The 25,482-nt window shown below is 41.9% G+C and overlaps 2 protein-coding genes across 5 annotated transcripts in view; one reads left to right on the top strand and one right to left on the bottom strand.

The window, feature by feature from the left end:
• The window catches only part of dctn2 (dynactin 2 (p50)), a 17,359-nt gene extending 10,592 nt beyond the window's left edge, over nt 1–6,767 (bottom strand). Inside the window, exons 1-11 of the mRNA XM_035523989.2 lie at nt 6,578–6,767; nt 5,636–5,704; nt 3,056–3,152; nt 2,908–2,969; nt 2,698–2,796; nt 2,169–2,329; nt 1,725–1,875; nt 1,550–1,615; nt 1,271–1,309; nt 1,012–1,089; nt 600–671 (exon numbers count right to left, since the gene is read on the bottom strand). Of these exons, the coding sequence (XP_035379882.1) occupies nt 600–671; nt 1,012–1,089; nt 1,271–1,309; nt 1,550–1,615; nt 1,725–1,875; nt 2,169–2,329; nt 2,698–2,796; nt 2,908–2,969; nt 3,056–3,152; nt 5,636–5,704; nt 6,578–6,613 (930 nt within the window). The 5' untranslated portion in view covers nt 6,614–6,767. The remainder of the gene's footprint in view (nt 1–599; nt 672–1,011; nt 1,090–1,270; nt 1,310–1,549; nt 1,616–1,724; nt 1,876–2,168; nt 2,330–2,697; nt 2,797–2,907; nt 2,970–3,055; nt 3,153–5,635; nt 5,705–6,577) is intronic.
• A 599-nt stretch (nt 6,768–7,366) lies between these two features.
• kif5ab (kinesin family member 5A, b) overlaps nt 7,367–25,482 on the top strand; it is a 28,881-nt gene continuing 10,765 nt past the window's right edge. For all 4 annotated transcript variants that reach the window (XM_081717955.1, XM_081717953.1, XM_081717954.1 and 1 more), the window contains exons 1-20: nt 7,367–7,873; nt 14,036–14,123; nt 15,141–15,214; nt 15,326–15,430; nt 15,556–15,604; nt 16,401–16,456; nt 16,817–16,904; nt 17,051–17,175; nt 17,277–17,381; nt 17,519–17,667; nt 17,787–17,935; nt 18,088–18,236; nt 19,534–19,602; nt 19,768–19,973; nt 20,064–20,211; nt 20,501–20,689; nt 21,989–22,106; nt 22,512–22,561; nt 22,771–22,865; nt 22,962–23,063. In XM_081717955.1, coding sequence (XP_081574081.1) covers nt 7,745–7,873; nt 14,036–14,123; nt 15,141–15,214; nt 15,326–15,430; nt 15,556–15,604; nt 16,401–16,456; nt 16,817–16,904; nt 17,051–17,175; nt 17,277–17,381; nt 17,519–17,667; nt 17,787–17,935; nt 18,088–18,236; nt 19,534–19,602; nt 19,768–19,973; nt 20,064–20,211; nt 20,501–20,689; nt 21,989–22,106; nt 22,512–22,561; nt 22,771–22,865; nt 22,962–23,063 — 2,243 coding nt within the window. In that variant the 5' untranslated portion in view covers nt 7,367–7,744. The remainder of the gene's footprint in view (nt 7,874–14,035; nt 14,124–15,140; nt 15,215–15,325; nt 15,431–15,555; nt 15,605–16,400; nt 16,457–16,816; nt 16,905–17,050; nt 17,176–17,276; nt 17,382–17,518; nt 17,668–17,786; nt 17,936–18,087; nt 18,237–19,533; nt 19,603–19,767; nt 19,974–20,063; nt 20,212–20,500; nt 20,690–21,988; nt 22,107–22,511; nt 22,562–22,770; nt 22,866–22,961; nt 23,064–25,482) is intronic.

Genomic DNA, 25,482 nt, shown 5'->3' on the forward strand with positions numbered 1-25,482 from the left:
GTGTATACTTGGACCTTCCACAACACAGTTTTACTTATGCAAACACCATTTTTCAGAAAGTTATTTTTGTTAAATTACTTTTCCTTGTAGAAATTCAAGATCACTTAATTAAATTAATTAATTTCATTAACGTTATTTGGAGTCCAGACAAATCCGATGACTTTAAAAGCCACTGAATACATTCATAAGACAATAAATTACTGGCTCAATGTGTGGTGATAGCACGTTTTGTACAGCATAAACACCATTTCAGTGATGTTCTTGCCTGTTGTTGCCTGTATGAAATTCATGATCGACCAAATCAGTTTTTCACCCAATATGTCTTGAGATCATATTAAGATCTTTTGGGTTTTGAGATTATTTGAGTGAGAGATAATGGATTTTGAGATTAGGTGAGAGTGAAATGAGAAATTCTGAGACTTGAGATTATTTAAGTGTGAACTAGGAACACTGAAAATAACAATTTAAGGCTTGATGTAGGACAGTGGACATGTGCAAGCCATGTATTTCCATTTACATTCACAAGTCACAGAGTGAGAGGGAGAGAAAAAGAGAGAGAGAAAGAAAGAAAGATGCACTGTGTGGAAAGGCACATCCACCTTATTTTGTGTTTCAGCGTCTTCAATTGCAGCTTTATGCTTTGCGATTTCATTCATCTTCCCCAATACACTCTGAAACACACGTGGAACAGGCATGTATACATTCACAGAAGCACAAAAATGTTGATTCAGTCAGTTAAAGAAATCACTACGGTTTTATATCTGCTCATTCGGCCTACATAACTGCATAACTGGACTTTAATATCTACTCTAGTAAGATCTGCTGCAGACTGCTTTGCAGAGTTCCTAAGACAGATGATGCACCTCAGGGCAGCAGAAATCTATATCACAGCTACTGCTGCTCAAACCTTCCAATGGTTTCTCATTCTCTGTAGGCAACATTCGATCGAAAACCCTTCAGAAAACTTGGGCAGTTGCCCACTAAGATAAATCATTGTGAGCTGATGGTTACCTGCAGCCTGGCTTCAACTTGGTCCAGAGTGGCAGCGTCCAAAGCGCTGACTCTGGCTTGCAACAGCTCCATGGTCTCCTACACAGACACAGAGAGAGAGAGAGAGAGAGAGAGAGAGATGGAGAGCTATGAATGCCAAGAATGTGAAGACAACTGGGGAAATGCCACAGCATTACAGAAGCATGGGCACTGGACAGAACACACTACGGGTCACTGGCATTTGAAAAGCAGCTGATTCTGTGATGTGGCCTCTACTCACCATTAGGCTGGCTCCATGAAGCCCAGCACTGAGAGGACCCTGCAGCACACACAAGAAAAGCACCATCAAACTTCAGACATGACTGTTTTACAGCAGTCATAAAGTCTAGGCATAGCACTCTCAAGAACAAGAGAGGATTCCCTATGTCACAGATATAATGCAATCTGATGGCCATACATTAGTCAAACACTGAGATATTATTACAACTAATAGTAGTTGTATGCCTTTGAACCAGAGGAGACCAAGGACAGTAGGAACGTGTGTGGCAAGTTAATCCACCTTCTTATCTGATCCTGAACCTACAGCAGTCTCCAAGTCAGCCAAGCGCCTCTCCACCTCAGCTATCTGTTCATGGGGGGGGGGGGGGGGGGTAATAGAGTGATAATAGGAAGATTTAATCTTCAGAAGATCATACACCATCGAAGTTTAGAAATAAAGCATCAAGTTGTCTTGCCTTGGCAGACTCCGTAAACTTCTCATGTTCAGGTCGGCTGTGGAGCTCGTACAGGACAACGCCATCTGGCCCTTTGGGTCCCGCAGACTTCCCCTCTCCCGATACACCACTACGCATGCCCCTTGCCACCTCCAGCTGAGTCATCAACCGCCTAACACACAACACACACATACACAGAGGAAATTATGTATTATAAATATAAGGCACCCAAAAAAATGAAGCCTCCACCTTGCTGCAAAAACACACTGCAATAATGGAACTCCAGTTCCTTCAATCCACTTCCTTCAGTCTCTCTCAGCCATCAATTCTCAATGCTTCTCATGGTTGCTGATCTGAAACCTGTCTGGCCCCTTTTCCAAACAATGGCTAAAAGGACACTTGGTGCAAACAACACTGGTCCAAGACTAGGCAATGCCCTCCTCCCACTGCTCTGCCATTCCTTACTTGGCAAGAGCTCCGTCTGGGTCGGCCAGGTTGATGTGGGCGTTGGGGCCCAGCAGTGAATCCAGGTGGCTGGAAACCAGCTGCTTCTTGAGCTGGGCGGCCTGCTGGGCCAGCACCACGGGTGTCAGGCGTTCCTCAGCGCTGCTCTCTTTAGCACTCGTCTGAAAGCACATGTCCAAACACAGAATAGCACGCACACACACACCTGAGACTAGCGCAAGCATGCGTGCATGAACACAAACACACGCACACACACACCTGGGACCGGTGCACTTCAACGGCTCAGCAGCTTTGTAATGTGAGATCTACTTTAGATATGTGGCTATATTTTGTCCAAGCAATGACAGAACTAAAATTCACATTCATTGGGACACAGAACTTCAGAATTCTCTACAAAATGTCTACAAAATCACTGTACAAATTGGTAGCTATGGCATACCTGATGTCTAAATAGAGAAAATGTTTTTTTTACCAAGAACAGGCTATGATGACAGTACAGAGTTTGGGTGGATGTGTGCTGCAGCCCAACCTGAATGCGTTCAACCTCCTCTGTGAGCTCCTGAATCTCGTTAACGAGCCGCTGGTACTTCTGCTGAGGAGTCTCTTTCACCCCACACCCTTCCCCTAGCTAAGAGGAGCGGGAGAGACAACAGGATAAGATAACAGGATCGGGGCGGCTCCTTACAACACTTAGTTCAGCTTGTAGAAGACTAACAGCAGTACTGAGGGATGAACTCACAAGCTCATATTCTCCCGACTCATAGCCCACTCTGCGGCTCTTGCTGATGCGGTCTGAGAAGTCTGAGGGAAGAAGGGTTGCAGTAATGACACCCCAACAAGGATCATTTTAAGATTACATGTGGACATCCGTTATGCATCCTACTCACCAAGGCCCTTGGTGCTGACGCGCTTGTCTTTAAACTTGTCATAGGCTGCGTTGGGGTTGACCACAATGCGCTCCACACTGTCACTGCAAAGCTCTTCCTGTTGGAGGAGTGTTTATGTATTTGGAGGGTATAAAAATGAGCATTAAGAGCTATTTCGTAACACTAGAAAAATGTAACACCTGGAATTAGAATGCAAATTAAATGTGCATATGGTATTTAAATGCTGAGAAGCATTTTAGAATTGTCTGCAACTATAAACATGTTACATGCTTAGTGATTAGATCCAACATTTTTGCCTTTGTAAGCCAAAGACATTTTAGTACCCACAAGAGGCCTTTAAGCCCTGACTATTCTGTACAAGTCAAGTCTGGAAAGACTCAACACAAAGCCAGCCGGGCCCAAATTTAAACTCTACTACCACTGGTCTTGTTTAAAACACTTCAACTAATCTGAAATGTTTATGCACAAGCAATTGAATGCATTTTAATGCCAGATTAAAAAATGGTGCCAAGAACATGATACATGCACACACAAAAACCTTTTGCCCATGCAGTGATTAAGCCCTGATTTCAGATATAGAGGTCTCAGTGATTATTCAGTTATAGGTTAAGAAGGACAAGTGTGTAGCCCAAGCCTTCAAACATAGATTGGCTAGAGAAAGGTGAACCTGAGCAGGTCTTTGGTCCCAAATGATCTAAAGCAGTAGGCACTGTACTACAATGAAGATCTGTTGATTTGAACTTCCGATTCCAAATAATTTAATCCTTTACTCACTTGCACTCATACACAGAGAGAGAGAGAGAGAGAGAGAGAGAGAGAGAGAGAGAGAGAGAGAGAGAGAGAGAGAGAGAGAGAGAGAGAGAGAGATGAGGAAATTATGAACCCAGACTCTTGAATTTTTCAGTTAACTCTGGGTTTGACATTTGACCTAAGATTATAAGAGTAAAGCGACTTGGCTAGAGGAGATAGAGTACTGAATCTATTCCCCAGTAATAACAGAAACTAAAGCAAACCATACACAAAAATGCCCAGGCTGCACAGATGTCATGTGTTTAATATTTGCTTTCTATTAGTTAAAGGATAAAACAGCCTACAACAGACTCCAGTATGGATGCTGAAACAACTATGCACAATGATGTGCAAGTTAGCACTGAAATAAAATGAGGATGATGAGGGTGCAAACACCCTCACAAGAGGCCAGCCAACTGCGCCTTACTGACACAAATGATAAAGGCAAAATCACTTGTAATGAATCAATCTGAGGTAAAGAAGACTTTTGATTAGGTAGGGAGGAATGGTTAGATGTTAGTGGGAATCGCATGGGCTCTTACCAGCTCCTTAGGTTCCCAAAGACAGTTAGCAGGGGGAAAGAGTAAAGGGTGACAAAGATAAAAAAAACAACAACAAACAAACAAACAAGAGGGGATAAAAAGGGGGAGGGGCACACAGGGAGAGTGAAAAGACAGTGAGAAAGAGAAAGAAACATTAATGCGGTTATCATGTGACATGCACAACAGGAGCTGGCGGCGGAGAAAAAGGGGCAGTGGGTTTAGGCATCAATGGAGTTATCTATTCATCTATTCATCACGTGACCTTCCTCCCTGTCCGCAACCCCAAGCAGCCGAGAGGCGTCAGTTCCACTAATCTCTCACACCATGGCAAAGCTGTGTCTGAGACAGTGTTACAATATGCTGCGCAAACTCAGGTTTGCAAAGCTCAGAGTACAGATGACAACAAGCCACTGACTGATCAGAGTTAGAATGAGAGTGCTGGAGTCACATGTATTGTTAGATGCAGGCTGCGTGACAGAGCCTAGGAGTTAGTCAGAGTTGAACATCTGTGCTAGAGTATCTGCTAGTAAGGCCAAAAGTGAAAAGATGAAAGGGCTAAAGCACATTTCCCTTTGGATCAGAACATGAGCAGGTGTTACACACATAGGGACCTTGCTCTGAAGGCACATGGCAGGAAACAGAATAAAACAGGGGCGCAGACACATACGCACGCACGTGTGCTTGCGCGCACACACTCACACACTCCCTTTTTCGCTATTGCTATAAAAAAAGCATTTTGCCTGCGAATTAGGAATTAGCCATCATCTACACCTACCATGGGATTAGGATCACTAATTATGTTGAATATACATGAAAATATCTCTACTTTGTTTAAGCACAATCATGTAAGTTTGGCTGGCGAATAGCTTGTCCTCCAGTCACACACTCTACATGTGTACATCATAAAGGTGTAGAACTAGAAATACAAAGAATAAAACAAGCACAATAAATTAAGGTGGATTCCAATTACAGATAAAAATCAGACAGTTCCACAGCTCTAGTCTATGATTATCCCTGATTGATGCACCAGAGAAGGGATCAAGATTACAACCCATGCAGCCCTGAGGCAAAAAATGAGGACCTCTTACTTGCACGAACTAGCATCCAGGGGCGGGTCAAAACAAGGAGAGTAGGTGTTGTGACAGGGGAGGGAAAGTATACTATCAGATTATCTTTGCGTCAGTTATGAGCACACCTTCTGTAAACATCTCAAAGGACGACCTCAACTATTCAACTCCAGACCACTCACCGACTCGAACTGCGCTTGGTCATCCTCCGGCAAGTCGCTGGTCTCATAGACGTCCGGCTCGTTAGAGGCCTGCGTGGAGATGATGCCATTCTGTTAATGGGCAAACCTCTGGCCAAGAGTTTCAGCATAAAGACAGCAGACTGGTGTCCTGAGACAAGCGCCACGTGGCAAACCAAAACAAACCAAAACGAACCAAAAAACCAAGCACATATCCGCACATTTCCCTAGGCCAACGCCCTTTACAGAACCGCGTCGTCCAAGAAACCCGTCTGCCAGTATGGCAGCTGCTGAGCAGCAGGGCTCCGCTCACATACGTGTTATTCCAATAACACTATAATATTCCAATAATTCCCAGTTAGTTCAGCGTTAATGATAAGATCAGCGAAAGCTGATTGACCAACCTCGCCGTTATTCTTACAGAGCTAACGCTCAAAGCTGTACCATAAAACAATCGTTAACCCTAGCTAGTATCTAACTGAAATCAGCACAACAGTTATCCTTCAATTTTATGCAGGTAAACATTTTTGCTACAAGGCAAAATAACACAATTGCCCTTGAACGACAAATGTAGCCGAGCGTTTATCTAGTTAGCTAGGGTTACAAGCTGCTTATGATTCACGCTAACCGGCGTTTTGCGGGGTTATAAACAGAAGCGCTTAGCGCTGAATAGACGGGCTAGGAGCCCGCTAGCTAAGTAATCCACTTAGGTAGCTCAATTCATTTATTACCAATTGTCACTCGTTATTACGTCTGCGAAATTATTTCCAACATACTGTGCTCTAAAGAGCGCCACACTTGATCTGTCCGATCACAAAACTATTTTTGTTAGAAACAATGCCAACGTTAGCTTAGCTAAGTGAAAAGGCATCCTGCTAGCTAGCCAGTCCAACTACACTGTTAGCTTTCTAGCTAGTAAACTGGTATTGAATCGTAGAGACTTACGATGCCTGGCAAGTTGGCGTATTTTGGGTCAGCCATTGCGAAACAAAAGAAGAAATGGGAATACCAGAGAGCGCCTACGATATATTTCCTAATTTTCAGTTTGAAAGCAAACTAGCTAGATAATTTGTGCACAACGCCAGTTTCCTCAGTGACTTGCAAGGTGCTGACAACACCTCAAACGTCAGGCGTTAACTCAGCATGAGTCTCGCGAGAATTGTAGTGTGAGCCCATATTTGAAACCGCAAACGCCTATCGATGTCAAAACGTTCTAGCGCAAAATGGATGTGTTCACTGTATTTTGGTAACCGCCTCTCTCGTATCTAGGCTGATTCAAAATGCGCTAAAAGAGGGTGTTGTTTATCAATATGTAAGCAATCGAAGACTAACTCGATAGTCTGTAAAATAATAATTTACTATAAAATTAGGCTATTATAGGATATAGCTTGACTAATAACAGCCGTAGTTGATTATGAATAATAGTTATAAATAATAGAATAATAAATAATGATTATAAATAATAGTTCATTAATATAATAATATGATAATATGTTGTTTTTTGTTTTGTTTTGTTTTTGTTTTATTTCAGTGTGAAGCTGTTCTGTATGTCATTCCGTGGTGTTAAGTTTAGACTACCTATGCCATCCCAAGACAGAAGCTTTTGTCATGTTCTGTTGTCATTGGCTAGCAAATCAGTGGTCCTGATACGAGCATCACTTCGGCGTCACATCCCAACATAAACCCCACCCCCTGCCAAATAAAGGACAGACAGCGTGCCTCCCCTGCATCAAAGTGCACGCCTCTCTTTCTGGATGCGCGTGGAATAGGCAAAATTGCGAACCTGTCAAGACATAACACAGAATCGTTCCGACAGCCTTTAATAATCACAAGCTGTACGTTAGACCTTAAGTATCATTCACTTCTTTTCTTTGCACAGAGCCGCATTTTCTGTTTTGGATACTGGAAGCCTCAAGACAAGGTCCTGCGTATCTGACATCCAACCAACTCTTACTGCGCCTGGTTATTTCGATTATTCAAACCCAACAGTCACCTAATCTTATTTCAAAACAAAATTTTAGCCACGTTTAATATTGAGTGAGGTTGAGGAAACAGTTTTAAAAACTACTGTTTAAAAACAGCAATACTTTTACAAACGTAGTATATCACACAATGGCCGATGCTAGCGCAGAATGCAACATTAAGGTACTGTGTCGTTTTCGTCCCTTGAATCAATCCGAAATTATCCGCGGAGACAAATTTCTCCCCATATTTCAGGGAGACGACACTGTCATCATCGGGGTAAGTTGTTTATCTTGAGTATTATCTTACTCAGAAGATTGTAAGGTTAATGAATAAAGTGACGCAGAGAGTATCATATTTCTCCCTAATTTTTTTCTAAGGAAGTTAGATCGACTATAGGTATGTAAATATTTTAGAAACCGTATTCAGTAACTGGTTATTAGTAACTGGTTATGACTATATTTTGGCAGAGTGGTATTTGTCAAAGGCTGTAACATTTCCATGGGAGAATTACCTCACATTACTGCTATGTGATTACTAAGGATTGTAATGCTATGAATTGTATATGCACCTTAATTAAAAATTATGCTACCGTTATATCTAAGGTTGGGCTGGATGAAAATTGGGCAACCAACTAGTTCTCATCTAGCCAACCCCAAAGCAAAAAGAAATCCCCATAAGTGTGCAAAATAGCAAATTAATCGAATTACTTGAATTGATTTCCCACCCTGTCACAACACACCAAAAGCCTTCAATTCTCTCAACAGTTACAGCAGTGTGGTGTCACGTCAGAGTATACCTTGCTGTCAGATCCATTGCACATGCACCTACAGCACAAATGAGGTTCCTCAGGTATTGATGTTACATGAGACATTAACTGTAACAGGGTAATATGGAGGGCAAGAGGATACACAGTGCTGAGGATAGTACTGAGACAAACATTAAACTCTTCAAATACTGAGGGGTGGGTCCATTTTTGTGTTTTGACTGTGTAGCCTATGTATCTGTGAAGTTCACCCTGGGAATGCAGACACACAAATGACTCATATAGTCATATAATTGATATTACTGTGAAAGCAAGGTTTTTTTGTTTTGTGTTATTTTTTAAGAGTTCCTGTAAATATTCTTGTTCATTTAGCCATCTAGCAAAGTCCTATACAATAAAAGGACGTGTAGTGACATTATCTTGGCTGCATAAAAGAAGCATATATTAACAGAATATAAATCTGCTTGATAAATCTGCTCCCTTATGAGCACACACAAACACACACACTCACACACACAGAGAGAGAGAGAGAGAGAGAGAGAGAGAGAGAGAGAGAGAGAGAGCTCTTAGTTTAAGAATGATGCAAGCACTGCACACACCACTGCACAAAAGTGTTTCTGTGTTGCTGTTACAAAAAACATTGGTCTCCACACTATCTTGAATTTGTGCGACATGTGAGATTAGTTAGATTAGATTAATAGTTGAGAGTTCGATGCTATTGATGATTGTATGAGAGACCCTTAGAGAGCGCAAGAGAGAGCGCGAGAGAGAGAGAGCGCGAGAGAGAGAGAGAGAGAGAGAGAGAGAGCACAGAGCTATATAAATCTGCATGGAGGTACAGGAACTGACACAGCAACTGGAGACTTACTTGTAGTGACAGGGTCTTAATGAATTCCTATTGGGTCTCCTGGTCTCCAAGGCTAGATAGGTTTAAGTTTCTCAACAGAATGACAGTATGAAGACATATGAATGTGCTTAGCCATTAAGATCACATACACCTACATAGCCCTTGTTACAGCTACAGCAATCCATGCTGAATGAATTCCAGTTTGTTAGCAAGGAGAGGAATATGACTGTATAGTTGAATTCAACTGAGTGACATAAGAACATGCACAGGACAGCTTGAAAACAGGATATATATTCCCATCTGAATAAGTTCTACTATCACTGTGTCCCTGAGTAGGAGTTAATCTCACTGGTCCAGTACTGTAGACAGTCAGGTTTGAGGCTTTGAAAGCACTGACTCTGGATGTTTGTAGTCATGTTGTGTCCTGCAGAGTGCTAACACGAGCTTGCAGCATTAGGCCGGGCAAGAGGTCTCTGTTTCTCTCGGACAGCTGAGAGGAGGTGCCTGTCACAGTTCAGCACGGGTCCTCCCAGTCTGCCCCCTCCAGTATGCAAATGTCTGAGTCACACTACTCCCACAGCTCAGGGTGAATCAGATGGGCTTGGCTGCAGGCATTATGTGATTCTCTTTCTAACTATCCATCCATCCATCCATCCATCCATCCATCCATCCATCCATCCATCCATCTACTTGTCCAGCCATTCTCTTCTTTTCTCTCTATCTCCCTTTGTTAAAAATTCTTTATTCTTCTTCCTTCAACTTTCAATTAAAGTCTTTCATAAACAAAATATTCAATATCTTAATTCAACTCAGTAACACAAATTGCCAAACTAGATTTTGACAGACTCAAAAATGCGCTCTCTCTCTCTTTCTCTCTCTCTCTCTTTCTCTCTTTCTCTCTCTCTTTCTCTCTCTCTCTCTTTCTCTCTCTCTCTCTCTCTCTCTCTCTCTCTCTCTTGCTCTTTTCACCCCACCCCTCCAGCTCCCTCTAAGAATCAGCTGGAACGGTTATGACTTGCACTCAGTAAATAATTGGATGAATAAAAAATGTGTCCTACATCATCTTTTTCTGTGTCTGCAAAGGAACAAAACTGGTGTCCCAAGTGAACAGCACAGCCAAGAATTGTATAAGCATGCAGCACTGAGAATGAGCAGCAGCCTTGGCTCCTGCATGAGGATTACTAGCAGCAGAGAGGACAACAGAGGTGTGGGTGATGGAAATGAATGAATCTCATCAGACTCAAAACATATGTAATAAAGCACAGACAGACTGCATCCGTATTCAGTTACTGAATCCTACTGCTGAAATGAGCCTGGAGCAAGCAGGATTGACTTGACCCACATACACTAGAAAACTGGTATAATCCAAGTGCACATTTATGTGTGGCATATCTACATTCGGTGGATCCATGGTAATTACACAGTGTACTGTAGTGGGAGAATAAATCTACACAGTGCATTTTATGATGTACTACGTATGCACAATGTGATTATAACTGGTAAAATGCAAGATTATATACTGCATAATACAATTTCTGGTTACATAAGGTTTTTTTTTTTTTTTTTCAAATATAAGTATTTCTATGTAGTCCACCTTTTTTAATCTTGTTTTTTGATGTCTGACATCTCATAATTGTATACTGTATTGTGGACTGCATACTAATAATCTTCTGATGAAAGGCACATTAAGTTAGTCAGGTTACTGGGTAATCATTTTAGCATTAGTCCAGCCAGTTGTGTGATATGTATATCAGAACAAAGCTCTAGTAGTCTCTGTATTTCCCTTTCATGTGCACATGTCTTAACCAGAACGTGTGCATGCATGTGTACGTGATTTCATGTTTCAGTGACTTCAGGCTCTGCAGTGGATTATATCTTAGTCTTTCCATATGCAAAGGGTGTGTAGAAAGCCCATAAGCATCACACATGCAATATACAATATTTTAAAAATCAATGTCAACTCGGTTGCATCATTATCATCCACAAAACTTATTGAACAAGGAAAGCCCTTTCTGTTTGTCTATTCGCCATGAAATGATCAAGCAATGTAAATCTCAGCTGTAATTTTTTTAATGTTTCTAAAAAATAAATAAATACAAATGACCAGAAAAAGAAGTAACTAGCCAAATTAGATTGGTTTGATTATGATAGCATTCATATGTGGTCTAGAATTGGCATGTTTTTTTCATGCTAAATTATGATAGTTTCTCAATATACATGGTATTTCATATTAAAAATATATTTAGAGTATATAACTCCAGATACGTTCCAAATACATTGTTAGAAGATTGTGAAAGGGGGCATATATGAAAAATGTTATTGCATATGAAAGGGTCCATAATCATATAAAAATAGTTTATGTATTAAATATGCTGCTCATATTTAATACATGATACATAACTCATGACCATATATGATTTTTATGGCCCTTTTGCACATGGGTTTATTTGTAGCCTCTGTCTGTACACCTTTCAAACGTGATTGTGAGCCTTCATTACAGCTGAAAAATGGAGAATTATCAGGGTTGGTAAGGAAGTGTGTATGATGTAGTGAGAAGTTAGTAATCATCTTTTTTACTGTAGGTATCATTAGTAACAGAAATGCAGTGCTCTAGTGATATTGAGGTCAGTCTATGTTTGAGGGTATGCATAGGTGCGTGCGCACGTGTGGGTGTGTGTGTCTGTGTTTGAGTGTTTATGAAATGCCCCAAAGTGTGTTTTGCATGTATGTCTGAGTTTCATTTCTACCAATTTCCTGCCTTTTCTCCAACTCTTTTCTTCCAGTTAGTGTTTTATGGCTTTCAGTAAACTTCCAAGGTGACCAAAAATGTGAAATATTTTCATTAAATAAATTCATCACATTTTCTTCTCTCTTCCCTTCTCCTTCCCTCTCTCTCTTCTATCTTTATCTCTCTCTTTTGCCAGTTCACATTCCTGCTCTGCTGAATATGAGTAGTAGTTATTAAAAATGGCCTGCTGTAAAGGGCTTTTCTGTCTAGTTCTAATAAGGGAAAATAGGACGTCATTGCACCATATTACAGGTGGAGCCAACTGAGGTCAAGAAGGACAACCGGGGAAGTATTTTTTGACTGAGGAAGTATTTTAGGTTTTAAAAGTGCAAACGAGAGACATTAACGAGAGAAATGAGGTTGTACTGCAAGGGCATGGAAGAATGGTAAAGAGTATCCTTGTGTGTGTGGCTGAAAGGAAGATGAATCTTCTAAAGAGAATTCTCGCTAGCGTGAGGCTATTAGAGCATGCCCCCCATACCTTTAGCTCGGCCTCCCTCGTTTCATTATTCTGCCATTTCTTTCAATGTCTTTCTCGTTCTTTCTCTGTATCTACTCAGGTGTGAGCTCCACACTTTCTTTCTCTCACTTTCTCTCTTTCCCTCCCTTTTTCTTTCTCTGCTGTTCTATCTGCCTCCACCCCCACCTGTTCTAGTTTGTTCCTGTCTTAATTGTACTCCTGCTCAGACCAATGGGAAGGGTCTGGCTAGATATTGATAATGTTAAACCAAAAAGCATACAGCCTTTTTGATATGCTGCATAACATGTTAAGCATATATACGGCATAAATCCTTTACCCAGGTTACACAATTAAATATTCTCTCTGTTACACAGACAGGACCTGCAGAGTGTTACTGTTTGGCTGGAGTTGTTATAGGATTTACCAGGGTTGGGAGCGTTACTTTAAAAATGTGTTTCGTTAAAGATTACTGAAAACCCATTGAAAAAAATGATCTGAATCCTAATCCAAAGGATTACTATATTAAAGCAATGTAATCTGATTACTTTCCATTACATTTGAATTACTTGTTAACCCATTCACTGCCAAAGAATTTTGGAACATTGGTTCCTTGCAATGCCGGGCAGTATGGCCACCAAGAAGCTCTTGTATCTTTTCTCTGCAGACTCATGAACAACTCAGCAGACGTGTAAAAATTGTCCACATAAACAGCACGTGCCTTCCCCAGCAGTCCTGCACTGCTGAGAAGGTCCTTTGCTGCAGAATGCACAACCCCTACACCACTATCTAATTGGTCAGCTCCACCAGTGTTAACCTCCCAGATAGGTATTTTGTGTTTTAGCGTGAACAAATTTATCAATACAATGCACACACATAACACAACACATGGTACATATTTTAAACCTTTAAGTGAATGCAGACTCTTTTATTCTGGCGCTGTTGCAGTGTGACAATAGTCATGGGAACCGTTCACTCAGTTAGAACCTTATATATATTCTCTTCACATCTTTTCACCAGAGAGAGAGAGAGAGAGTGAGAGAGAGAGAGAGAGAGAGAGGCCTCTGATGCTCAGCTGTGCTAATGCCTCTGTGAGGAAAGCTCAAAGCCGTGCTCCCTGTGGAGAAGGAAGTAGAGGGACTAATTAATGAGTGTGAGGCAGTTGTCAAGTGATGAGGAGAGTGGGTTTGTGTAAATATTGATTTTTTTGTTTATGTGAGTGATGTTTGAATTCCTTGGAATTATAAGATTTGAGATTTTGATTAATAGAAGTGTTGTTCTTAAAATTCGCATGATTCCATATGTTTTCAAATTTCTCTTATTTAAAATCAAGGAGTCATTTTAGGACTTGTAATTCAAATATGATTAAAGTACTAGAGAGAACCTGTAAGTTTAATGTGTTTGTTTCAGTGCGTAACCATCCATCTATCCATTCTGTAGCGGAAAAGATTGTTTTTACTAATCTGTTTGTACTAATTTCACAGCAGTTGTTAGTTATTGTTTGTACTAATCTAACAGCAGTTCTTACTCACTGGGTTTGGTATTTTACGACTGTAACATTCTCATTTGTCTATTTCCTGCAGGGCAAGTCATTTGTATTTGACAGGGTCTTTCCTACTAACACTACACAAGAGCAGGTCTACAACAGCTGTGCCAAACAGATTGTCAAAGGTGAGTGTGTAGGTTTCAATTACAGGCCATGTGTTACTCTGATAAGGGTTAGCATTAGCAACAAGTCTTGTATCAGTGAACTTTGTTACAGGCTAGTGTAGATATGTTAAAAAAAAAAAAAATGAGGACATGTCTTTTCCCATGAAACATTCTCTTCTTCATTTGAACTCAGAGGCCTACTTTTCAATCTCTCACACCCATCCACATTCCTGCCTTTCTCCATTATTCACATACTAATGTACATCCAATACTGCAGTGCATCAGTCGGAGGCATTGCAATGGCTCCAGTTCAGAAGCAAACAGAGAGGAATATGTATAAATAGGAATATACCACCATGACAGAGAACAGGAGAACATATGTGTATCTTTGCATTTGTGTGCTGACCAGTTGGTTAGGTGAGATAACCTCCGCATGGATTTACTGTTCTCTTCCATCATTGTCCATCCCTTCATCTCTCTTTCTCCCTCTCTTTCTCTCTTTGCTCATACCTTTGTCTCCTCTCCTCTTTCCTGCATGCTGACAGGCTTTTTAACTTTAAACCCAGCTCTGCTCTTCTCACTGACGCACGTTAGAGAAAAAAGCTGCTTCCTACTGCACTGCACATACCGAGCACAGCAATGCAGGGAGATTAGGAAAAGTGGCTTCTATGCACGTGTTTGTAAAAGCAGATTGTTTGATACGAACACTTTCTTCAGAGCAAATCCAGTAATAGGGCTGGGTTTTTACTGTATTTTGTCTTACTCTTTTCAGCTAAGTCTGGGTGAGTGAGTTCTGGTCATGTTTAGGGATGCATAAAACAAAAAAGATTTCCAGTTAATACATTTATTGTAATTGGAACCACTTTGAATATGATAAAGATTATCCAAAGTAGAATCCGCAGTGAGAATTGCAGATTTCAATTAGTCCAGACTTATCATAACTACTTATCATAAGGATAATGTAAGTGGAATGGCTCATGTGGTAATATGGTATATGTATTGCCATTACATAAGTAAAATGTGCCACCTTCATTTCAGATGTGCTGGATGGATACAATGGAACCATCTTTGCATACGGACAAACGTCCTCGGGCAAAACTCACACCATGGAGGTGGGAAGGCAGCTCCCTTTATCCACACACTTCACCTCACAGTTTTCAGCCTTCAATGTCAGCAATGTCCTCTCTCTTCTCATCTCTCTCTCTTTTGGCTGCTTTAATCAGGGCAAGCTCCATGATCCCAATGGCATGGGCATTATTCCAAGAATCGCTGATGACATTTTCCACCATATCTTTGCCATGGATGAAAATCTAGAGTTTCACATCAAGGTACCAATGTACTCTAATATTTCTAGGTCATGCCCCTGTGAGAAATGTTATATTTCTAATGATTAGTAATGTATGTAATTTTATTCATGCACTACCTTGATATATCCACTTCTTGTTTATGCCAGGTTTCCTACTTTGAAATCTACATGGATAAAATTCGAGACCTGCTTGATGGTGAGAATGCATGTTTAGAAGTCAAGAAATGTTTAAAAACAATGCAGCCGATCTTAAAGCATTTAGTTGTTGGTGTGTGTGTGTGTGTGTGTGTGTGTGTGTGTGTGTGTGTGTGTGTGTGTGTGTGTGTGTGTGTGCGTGCATGCGCGTGTGAGAGAGCAAAAAGTCAGAGGTGGGATGTTGGGGGTTGGATACTATAAATGTTCATGTTGCATTATGATAATAAAGAGGTCAAGATAATGTTCCATGACCAAACGGAGATGCTTATCGGCATGTATTATGGAGGTTTGGATTTGAGTCAGACAGGCTGCAGGGGAGTGGGAGAGTACAATCAAACCGGGACAGAGAGGGAGCAGTGGACGTGAGCTGGTATTTAGAGCACTTTGCCCAGGGACAGAGAGTGGCAATGGGAATTCAAATATTCACACAGCATGCTGCAGAAGCTGATGTTCACATTTAGTCCTGTCTGGCCTCACTGAAGTGAAACGTCATTTCCCTGTTGGAGGCTGATCACTGTATGTGTTTTATCTGAGAGCCATACAGATTTGCACACTGTGCATTTTTAGCATAATCTCCTAAAATGTTAAAAAGAAAGCACTTTCTTTTTCTCCTACTGTTCTGTAAACTCAGTTTTGTTTGCTTGTTGAATTTCTGCTTCTCATCTTTCCTAATTTATTCTAATCGTTTCTCTCCATCTCTTAATTTCCATAAATATGTCCATTTTCCTCAGAGATTGGCAAATGCTGAGAAACCTGCTTCTCCCACATCTCTCTCTGTCTTTCTCTCTTTCTGTCAGTGAGTAAGACCAATCTGTCAGTACATGAAGATAAGAACAGAGTCCCATATGTAAAGGTAAGTTAGACTGAAGGGTGACAATCTGAAGTTCAAGTTGGATTGAAGGCAATGGTTGCATAATTATAAAAGAATAGCAGCTTGGATATTGTAGGTTGAATCTTAATCTGTGACAGCCCACATAAAAACCACATAAACAAACATAAATATCACTGTGAATCTAGATCAGCTTCAGCCAATGTCCCTGGGACTGAGGAAAATTGCAGTAGCATATGCACACACTAAAATCTCAAGCTGTCAGACACATATAAGTGGCTAAAGGTATGACTATGCCAGATGAGCTAAGGCGGTGTTTGCCATGTTGCTGAATTCAGTTGAGCTGTTTTTAAATGTTTGTGTGTGTGTCTGTGTGTGGTACAGGGCTGCACAGAACGCTTTGTGTCCAGTCCTGAGGAAGTGATGGATGTGATTGACGAAGGAAAATCTAACCGCCATGTGGCTGTTACCAGTGAGTACTCCATCTTCGCTGCAGTTTTAGCCTCGTTTCGTTTGACTTAAGAAGCCAGTTCTTAGTGCCAGTTCTTAGAAGCCAGTTCTGAGAGAGCGTGTTCAGTAAGTGGCGTGGTGTGAGATGTTGTTGTACTGGTGCTCCAGACATGAACGAGCACAGCTCCAGGAGTCACAGCATCTTCCTCATTAACATCAAACAAGAGCACGTGGAAACGGAGCAGAAACTGAGCGGCAAGCTCTATCTGGTGGACCTGGCCGGGAGTGAGAAGGTGAGAGCGCCATCTGGGGGTGGGATGCCGTCACGTGTGCATAGTGGCTCTGCTTGTGTAGATTTGGATGCACTTCAATCCCCTTTTTCTCACTTCCAAAGGTGAGTAAGACAGGGGCGGAAGGGTCTGTCCTGGATGAAGCCAAAAACATCAACAAGTCTCTGTCTGCACTGGGAAACGTGATTTCGGCTCTGGCAGAGGGCACGGTGAGTTCGACAACACAAGGCAAAACCAAGGGCTTGGTATATCTGTTCATTATGGCACCTCTTTCATCAATGTAGGCATCCACAAAATAACCACAAATATCCACAAAATTACCCCTTTATAAAACCCCTTTCTGCAGAAGACCCATGTACCGTACCGGGATAGCAAGATGACACGGATCCTGCAGGACTCTCTGGGAGGGAACTGCAGGACCACCATGTTCATCTGCTGCTCGCCATCTTCCTTCAACGAGGCCGAGACCAAATCCACACTCATGTTTGGACAACGGTAATGCTCTAGACAAATAAGTACATAACAACCAAACAAGTAAACAGGTAAACAAACTCAGTTCAAGGCTTCAGACCTCAGCAGAGAATGTGTGGCTCATACATCCCCCCCTCCCCTAGTGCTAAGACCATAAGGAACACTGCCTCGGTGAATCTGGAGCTAACGGCGGACCAGTGGAGGAGGAAGTACGAGAAGGAGAAGGATAAGAACAAGACTTTGAAGGAAAGCATCCAGAAACTGGAGGCGGAGCTTAACCGCTGGCGTAACGGTGAGGCTGTTACAGGACGGGAACGTCTGAGAGAGCACCCTCTTCCGGATGTCCGTCTTACAATATTATTTTGCCGTTATAGGTGAAGCAGTGCCTGAGTTGTAGTACAGTGGTGTGTGTGTGTTGGTAATGGGAATTCCTCTGCCGTGTAGGTGAGGCGGTCCCTGAGCTGGAGCGGGGTGGTGTGTGTGGTGTGGAGTGTGAGCTTCCAGAGGACACCACTATAGATGACAGCAGCTCCTTCCCTGTCCGAGCCACGGAGGAGGAAGTACAAAAACTCTACAAACAGCTTGATGACAAGGTGAGTACAGAGAGAACACATATGACTTTTCCACTGAGCGAAGACTTTGCAGAAGCTGGAAGAAACTGTACAACTGAAACTGAACAATCCTAGGAAACGTCAGAACTGTATATCTGTCAGCAGTATATCAGCTGCACTTTTTTGCTGCAAGTTATCTTGCTTATTTAATTTTTTATGTGTGCTTATCTATCTAGTTATTTATTTTAAAGTAGTGATCGTCATTTGCTTCAGTCGTAACTCACTCACTGGTGTGTTTACTGTAATCCACAAGTGACAGATTGATCTGAAGTTTAACGATGATAAAAGATAATAGAGCAATTTAGGGAGTGGCGCTGAACACTAAATCTGCATGCTATGAATGAGGGTGGAGAAATCCTATTTTGGGGTAATATTATATGGTGAGAAGAAAGCATTAAACGTGGCCTGACAGATTGCCAGTGGTCAGGAATAATGCACCATACACACGGTCAAATGAGTCTCCAGACACAACCTTGGATTTCTTTTATATTGATGCATTTGATCACCATGCCTCAATGTTTTAAAGGTGCTATAATTATCTCTTAGCTAAAGCTATATTTATCTCTTCCTAGGTACTGTTTGGCTACTGTGGTTTCTATATCTCACTGATCCACAGTGACAATGAGCAACTCTTGTCTTCCACTCCATAATACAAAATGAACACTTGAACAAAAAGAATAAGTCTACCACTGGGTTGACTTTGCCCTGCACCTGCATGCACTTCTAGGAATTGAAATTATACTCATCTGATATATCTCATATATTGCTTTGTGGCTATGCAAAAAGTTTATATACCCATACAGCAGTCTTCTTCCAGAAAGACAGAATTGTATTGGCATTTTATTAGATATATACTGCAGATATCTAAATCACATATCAAGTAACCTAATGACATTAACAACACTAAATATGGAAAAGCACAAAATCACAACATAAATGTAGTCTCTTGTGACATGGTCGTCAGGAAGTGTCCCACCAATACCTCATCATGACATCCAGAGACACCTCCAAGAAGCGGTTTTGTGTGTATTTCAGTTTAGGATATAGTATCAGAGAAGCCCATGTTCATTGGACTGCCATGGTTTTGTATCTCTCAGTTTTTACTAGTCAGTTCTACCAGTGGTCTTGAGGTGATTAGTGAAGCCATGTGGGAGGTCTTTCACCTTCTGAACCTGAAATATCCACCTTAAAAGTTTTTTTGCATTGAGTGTACGTACTGAATAGTTTAGTAATATAACATTTTCTTTCCCCTGGTCATGTCATCCTCTCTTACCTACAGGATGATGAGATTAACCTGCAGAGTCAGCTGGTGGAAAAACTGAAGAAACAGATGCTGGATCAGGAGGAGGTGCAGATTTCATTCACTCTCTCATTTCATTTCTCAGATCTCTCTGTTCTCTCTTTTTTTTTCCTCAGTCTTTCTCCTTCAGGTAGACGTGCCTGATACCAAGGCTTGTCTGCTTACTATAATCTGTGTGTGTGTGTGTGTGTGTGTGTGTGTGTGTGTGTGTAGTTGCTGGCATTGTCGCACACAGACAGCGATCGAGTGCAGTGTGAGCTAGGCCGCTTGCAGGCCGAGAGCGAGAGCGCTAAGGCTGAGGTGAAGGAGGTCTTGCAGGCACTGGAGGAGCTGGCTCTTAGCTATGATCAGAAGAGTCAGGAGGTCCTGGACAAGGGTCTGCAGAACAAGCTACTCAGCGAGGAGCTTACCCAGAAAATGGGGAGTCCTGTCTCCTACACATCAAATCTCATTTAAAGCTTCTGTGTTTGAGTTTAACATGGTTAGAAGTAATTTGTCTTTATCTTTCAGACGGATCTGATGTGCTTGGAGAGGGAGTTCTCTCGGCTGCAGGAAGTGAGTGGTCAGCAGAGGAAACGCATCACAGAGGTTCTGAACACCCTTCTCAAAGACCTGAATGACTTTAGCATTATCCTGGGCAGTGGTGACATCAGACTGGTATGTGTATTTGTGTATGTGTGCACGTTTACAGTTCAGGCACAGAAATGTGCTATATATATATACTGCACACACACCTCTCATTAGAAATCTTCTTCAGATAATTCTGTTTGCTCTGTGTGCCTTTCGTTTGCCTCATCTGCTAGCTTCCAGCATTAACAGTGGCTTATGCTTGCACCAGTATGCACACAGCTCACACTATTTCTCTCTGCTGGAGTTACTTTAGTGTGTTCATCCACTGCTGTTTCTCCACTTTGTCGGTGACGCCTCTCTCTCCTTCCCGCCATAGCCACGTGAGCTCTCTGGTATATTGGAGGAGGAGTATGCCGTGATGTGTGTGTACGTCAGTAAGGTGAAGTCTGAGCTGAAGTCACTCGTGAAACGCTGCAGGCACCTGGAGAGCCTGCAGAGTGACAGCCACCGCAAAATGGAGGAGACTGGGAGGGAGCTGTCGTCCTGTCAGCTGCTCATTTCACAGGTGAGAATGCGTGAACACTCGCACGTTGACACACACTCCCACGTTGACACACACACACACACACTCCCACGTTGACACACACACACACACACTCCCACGTTGACACACACACACACACACACTCCCACGTTGACACACACACACACACACACACACTCCCACGTTGACACACACACACACACACACACTCCCACGTTGACACACACACACACACACACACACACACTCCCACGTTGACACACACACACACACACACACACACACTCCCACGTTGACACACACACACACACACACTCCCACGTTGACACACACACACACACACACTCCCACGTTGACACACACACACACACACACTCCCACGTTGACACACACACACACACACTCCCACGTTGACACACACACACACACACTCCCACGTTGACACACACACACACACACTCCCACGTTGACACACACACACACACACTCCCACGTTGACACACACACACACACTCCCACGTTGACACACACACACACACACACACTCCCACGTTGACACACACACACACACACACACTCCCACGTTGACACACACACACACACACTCCCACGTTGACACACACACACACACACTCCCACGTTGACACACACACACACACACTCCCACGTTGACACACACACACACACACACTCCCACGTTGACACACACACACACACACACTCCCACGTTGACACACACACACACACACTCCCACGTTGACACACACACACACACACACTCCCACGTTGACATACACACACACACACACTCCCACGTTGACATACACACACACACACACTCCCACGTTGACATACACACACACACACACTCCCACGTTGACATACACACACACACACTCCCACGTTGACATACACACACACACACACTCCCACGTTGACATACACACACACACACTCCCACGTTGACATACACACACACACACTCCCACGTTGACATACACACACGCACACTCCCACGTTGACATACACACACACACACACACTCCCACGTTGACATACACACACACACACACTCCCACGTTGACATACACACACACACACTCCCACGTTGACATACACACACACACACTCCCACGTTGACATACACACACACACACTCCCACGTTGACATACACACACACACACTCCCACGTTGACATACACACACACACACACACACTCCCACGTTGACATACACACACACACACACTCTCCCACGTTGACATACACACACACACACACGGTCTGCAGATCTAACCATGTTTGATGTTTGCGTGTTAGCATGAGGCGAAGATCCGCTCTCTAAGTGAGTATATGCAGAATATGGAGCTTAAAAAGAGACAACTGGAGGAGACCTGTGACTGTCTGAGTGAAGAGCTTTCCAGACTACAAAACACAGGTAAATTTTCCTACACAAACACCAGGCAGCCTTGTGTATTTCAGAGTTTGGTAACTGTTCCAGGCATAACTGTTGCATTAAAAAATTAAGTTCAGACAAGTATGAACCTGCTCACAACTTGAAACATACTGTTCGGACAATTGAACCTTAGTTCCAAAATTCCATAATTATACTGATTGGCAAGTAGCACTGACTGCCCACAGGGGATTGATATGTGGAATTCTATATCTCTGCACTTCTACACACTACAGTTTCTACACTTCACTAAACATTCCATGTTAAAAAGTATAAACTAATAAGAACGGTACCTACCATTGTCTGTGTTTGTTACTGTAATATTGTAATAGACAAAATTAAACGGTGTTAAATAATTACTGTATTCACTGATGGCTTCATTATTTATAGAGAGCCTTCAAGACGACCAGCAAAACATTGTGGAGTCTGGTGATCATAAGGTAAACATGGACATCTGTGATCATCCAACAACTCACTGACATGCGATGCTACTCAGTGTGCCCACTACCACTCTTAGTGTGAATACAAAATGTGCTGTGTCCTATACTGTTGGCTGTAAAACAAATCAATCATTCTCATAGTTCCTGTGGGCTACTTGTAATATGGCTCATTATAATAGCAACATTGCTGGATTCCATCTGTCAAATAGTATAGAGATAATCATCGAGACTCGCAGCACAAACAGCTTGGACGCCTGCGCGATGACATCAACCACAAACAGAAGATTATCGACGAGCTCACTGAGTAATTCCAACACCCCTCTTATTTTACCTTTTCCATCTCTGACATTTTTATCAGTGCATCACTGAACACGCTCGCTCTCTCTTTCTCTCTCTGAAGTGAAAATCAGAGGATGATGTTGGCGCTGGAGCAACTGCGTGTTGAGTTCACTGGCTTAAAAAGCCAAGAGATCGAGAAGAGTGCCCAGTTAGAGGAGCTCAGGTGAGTTCTTTTAGACTTTTAGATATAATAATCTTATACAAATATTTTAGCCACTGTAAAGGTATGGACTCTGCCGATGAGGTTTACTGGAGTTGCAGGTAGAGAAAAACTGGACATCAATATCTGCTGCAGGAAGAGAAAATAATTTAGCGTCAGTATCAGTTGTTTGAAAAACAGATAAGCTACTGCATAGATGCAGTTGAGGCTGTTATTTGGAATGATTCTTAATTTGTCCATGTTAATATTCAATTCATGTAAAGAAATCATGAGTCTGTTTTTGAGGTAGGTAAATGTTTTTGGACCTACATGTTGTTGTTGGCTTATGTCTGTTTGCAGTTATTGTTTTTTGATACCTACTAATTTACCATAAGACTTAAAATGCATTTTAAAACTTAAAATCACTCATCAATGACTGCTTATGTCATGATTGCCCAGGGGAAAAAAAAGCATGTAAAATCCGATTGATGACTGGAATAAAGCAGATGCGTCACCCTCAGGAATAGCCACATCACTGTCAAATTGTGTTCTGATTTATCAATTCAGTATCACCAATTACCAAGTACTGCTTCAATTCAGTGTTCCAGGAGTCCAAACACCAAATTCTGCAGTGCTTTGAGCTTCCAGGACCCAAGTTTGACATCCCTCAACACTACAAGAAAACAAGCCCATTCAGAAGGACACTTACCCTTCAGTTTGAAAGCCTCTGCAGATATGCTGCTTATATTGGCCAATGCAAGCTTATACATTGCATTTAGACATACCACAAAAAGGGCATAAATGAAATGTAGAATCGTAGGCCATTATGGGCTCGGTTCAGATTGGGTTAATCCTAGTAAATACCCACCAACGTCTGTTTAAGGACAAACACATACGTGCTGTGTAATGTGACATCCTTTATAGTGAACAATAATGAAAGCATACCTGCAAGCCCTTTTCACTGAGAAGCTGCAGTCAGCAGGCATCTGGGAAAAATGAAAAAAACAAAACAAAACCTTAGTTATATATACACTGAAGGAAGATCAGAGGACAAAGCCATTGTTTGTCTGATAATAAGGAGTGAGTTTCTATAATGAAAAGATTATATGGACTCATCACTATTGTGTGTTTGTGCGTTAATGGTCTCTTCAAGTCTAAGCAATCTACTGAGGAGAATTGCCACATTTACAACATGTCAGTACTGGACACGCCTTTGTGTCTTGCACCTGTACTTTGTATTTGACTTTGCCTACCAGCTTTTGATTGGCCTAAAATTGCCAGTGTAAGGAAGAATTGAGAAGTAACAAACAAACAAACAAACCAATATATCAATATGATAGTATTTTTGTTCAACCTCTCCACAGTTGAACAAACACTGCAAAAAAGGGACAAATGGAAGTCAAAACCAGACACCCAAGCATACAGTCTAAAAAACAAACAAGCACAAAAAATTCAACCTGTCTAGGTGAAAGCCCTAGTTATCAAAAGCAATTGTACACCTACCAAGCCTAGCCTATTTTAATAATTGTCAAAATCTGTATCTGGGCTCAATAGACACTGATTTTGGATCAAGATGAGAAGAGTTTGGTTGTTTGCTACCTACAGTACCATGTTACCTTCAACATCATACTGCCAGTGGCTAGAATTTTTACATTTTGAAGAAGGTGGCATACTAGAGAAGACCAGATTATGTTCAAAGCAATTTAGCTGGAATTCTTTAAGGAATACAAGGCTATAAGTGTACTATAGGACCCTCCATACGCTGCTATTCTAGGGAGGGATATGCCAGCACTGCCAGTACTAGAACTGCTGCAGAAACGTAGTGATGTCTCTGAGGGTATTGTAGTAACAAGGCTGCAGGCCAAACAGCAGGACTCAAATGGCAACCTCCTAGAGTTACCTTTTGTAAACAGTGATAAGAAGCCTAAGAGAGCTGGGAGACCTGAGAAAATAAAGCGGTACCACACTATCAGAACAGCTTCAGTGCCCCATCATTTATGATTTTACCCCCATTCCTAGCAACATAGAGTTACCATAAGACAAGAAAACATTCAAACCACTGTTTGATAAAGTCAGCAATGAAAGGGGAATTGTTAAGGCCCTAGATAGAGTACTTCTTGTATTAAGGTAAACTGTACAGACACAGTAACACTGGAGAGCAGCTAGTTGTACCCATGAGCTTAAGACCTATGGTATTGATGTCCCTTGGACAGGACATTTTATGGCTACAGAAGACAGCCAGGATAGCCATCAGATTTTACTGGCCAAGACAATACCTGGACATAGCAGAATATTAAACTTTCCCAGAATGTCAGCAGCTAATAAGGAAACAAATAAGTGAGACACAGCCCCACTTAATTCTATCCATAGTTGTGTCATTTACCAGGATAGCCATGGATGTGGTAGTCCCATTGGAACACAGGCAATTGCTAGTATGTAGTTA

This window comes from Electrophorus electricus, chromosome 7, assembly GCF_041902795.1.
Source record: "Electrophorus electricus isolate QZ-2024a chromosome 7, ASM4190279v1, whole genome shotgun sequence".
Classification (NCBI taxonomy): Eukaryota; Metazoa; Chordata; class Actinopteri; order Gymnotiformes; family Gymnotidae; genus Electrophorus; species Electrophorus electricus.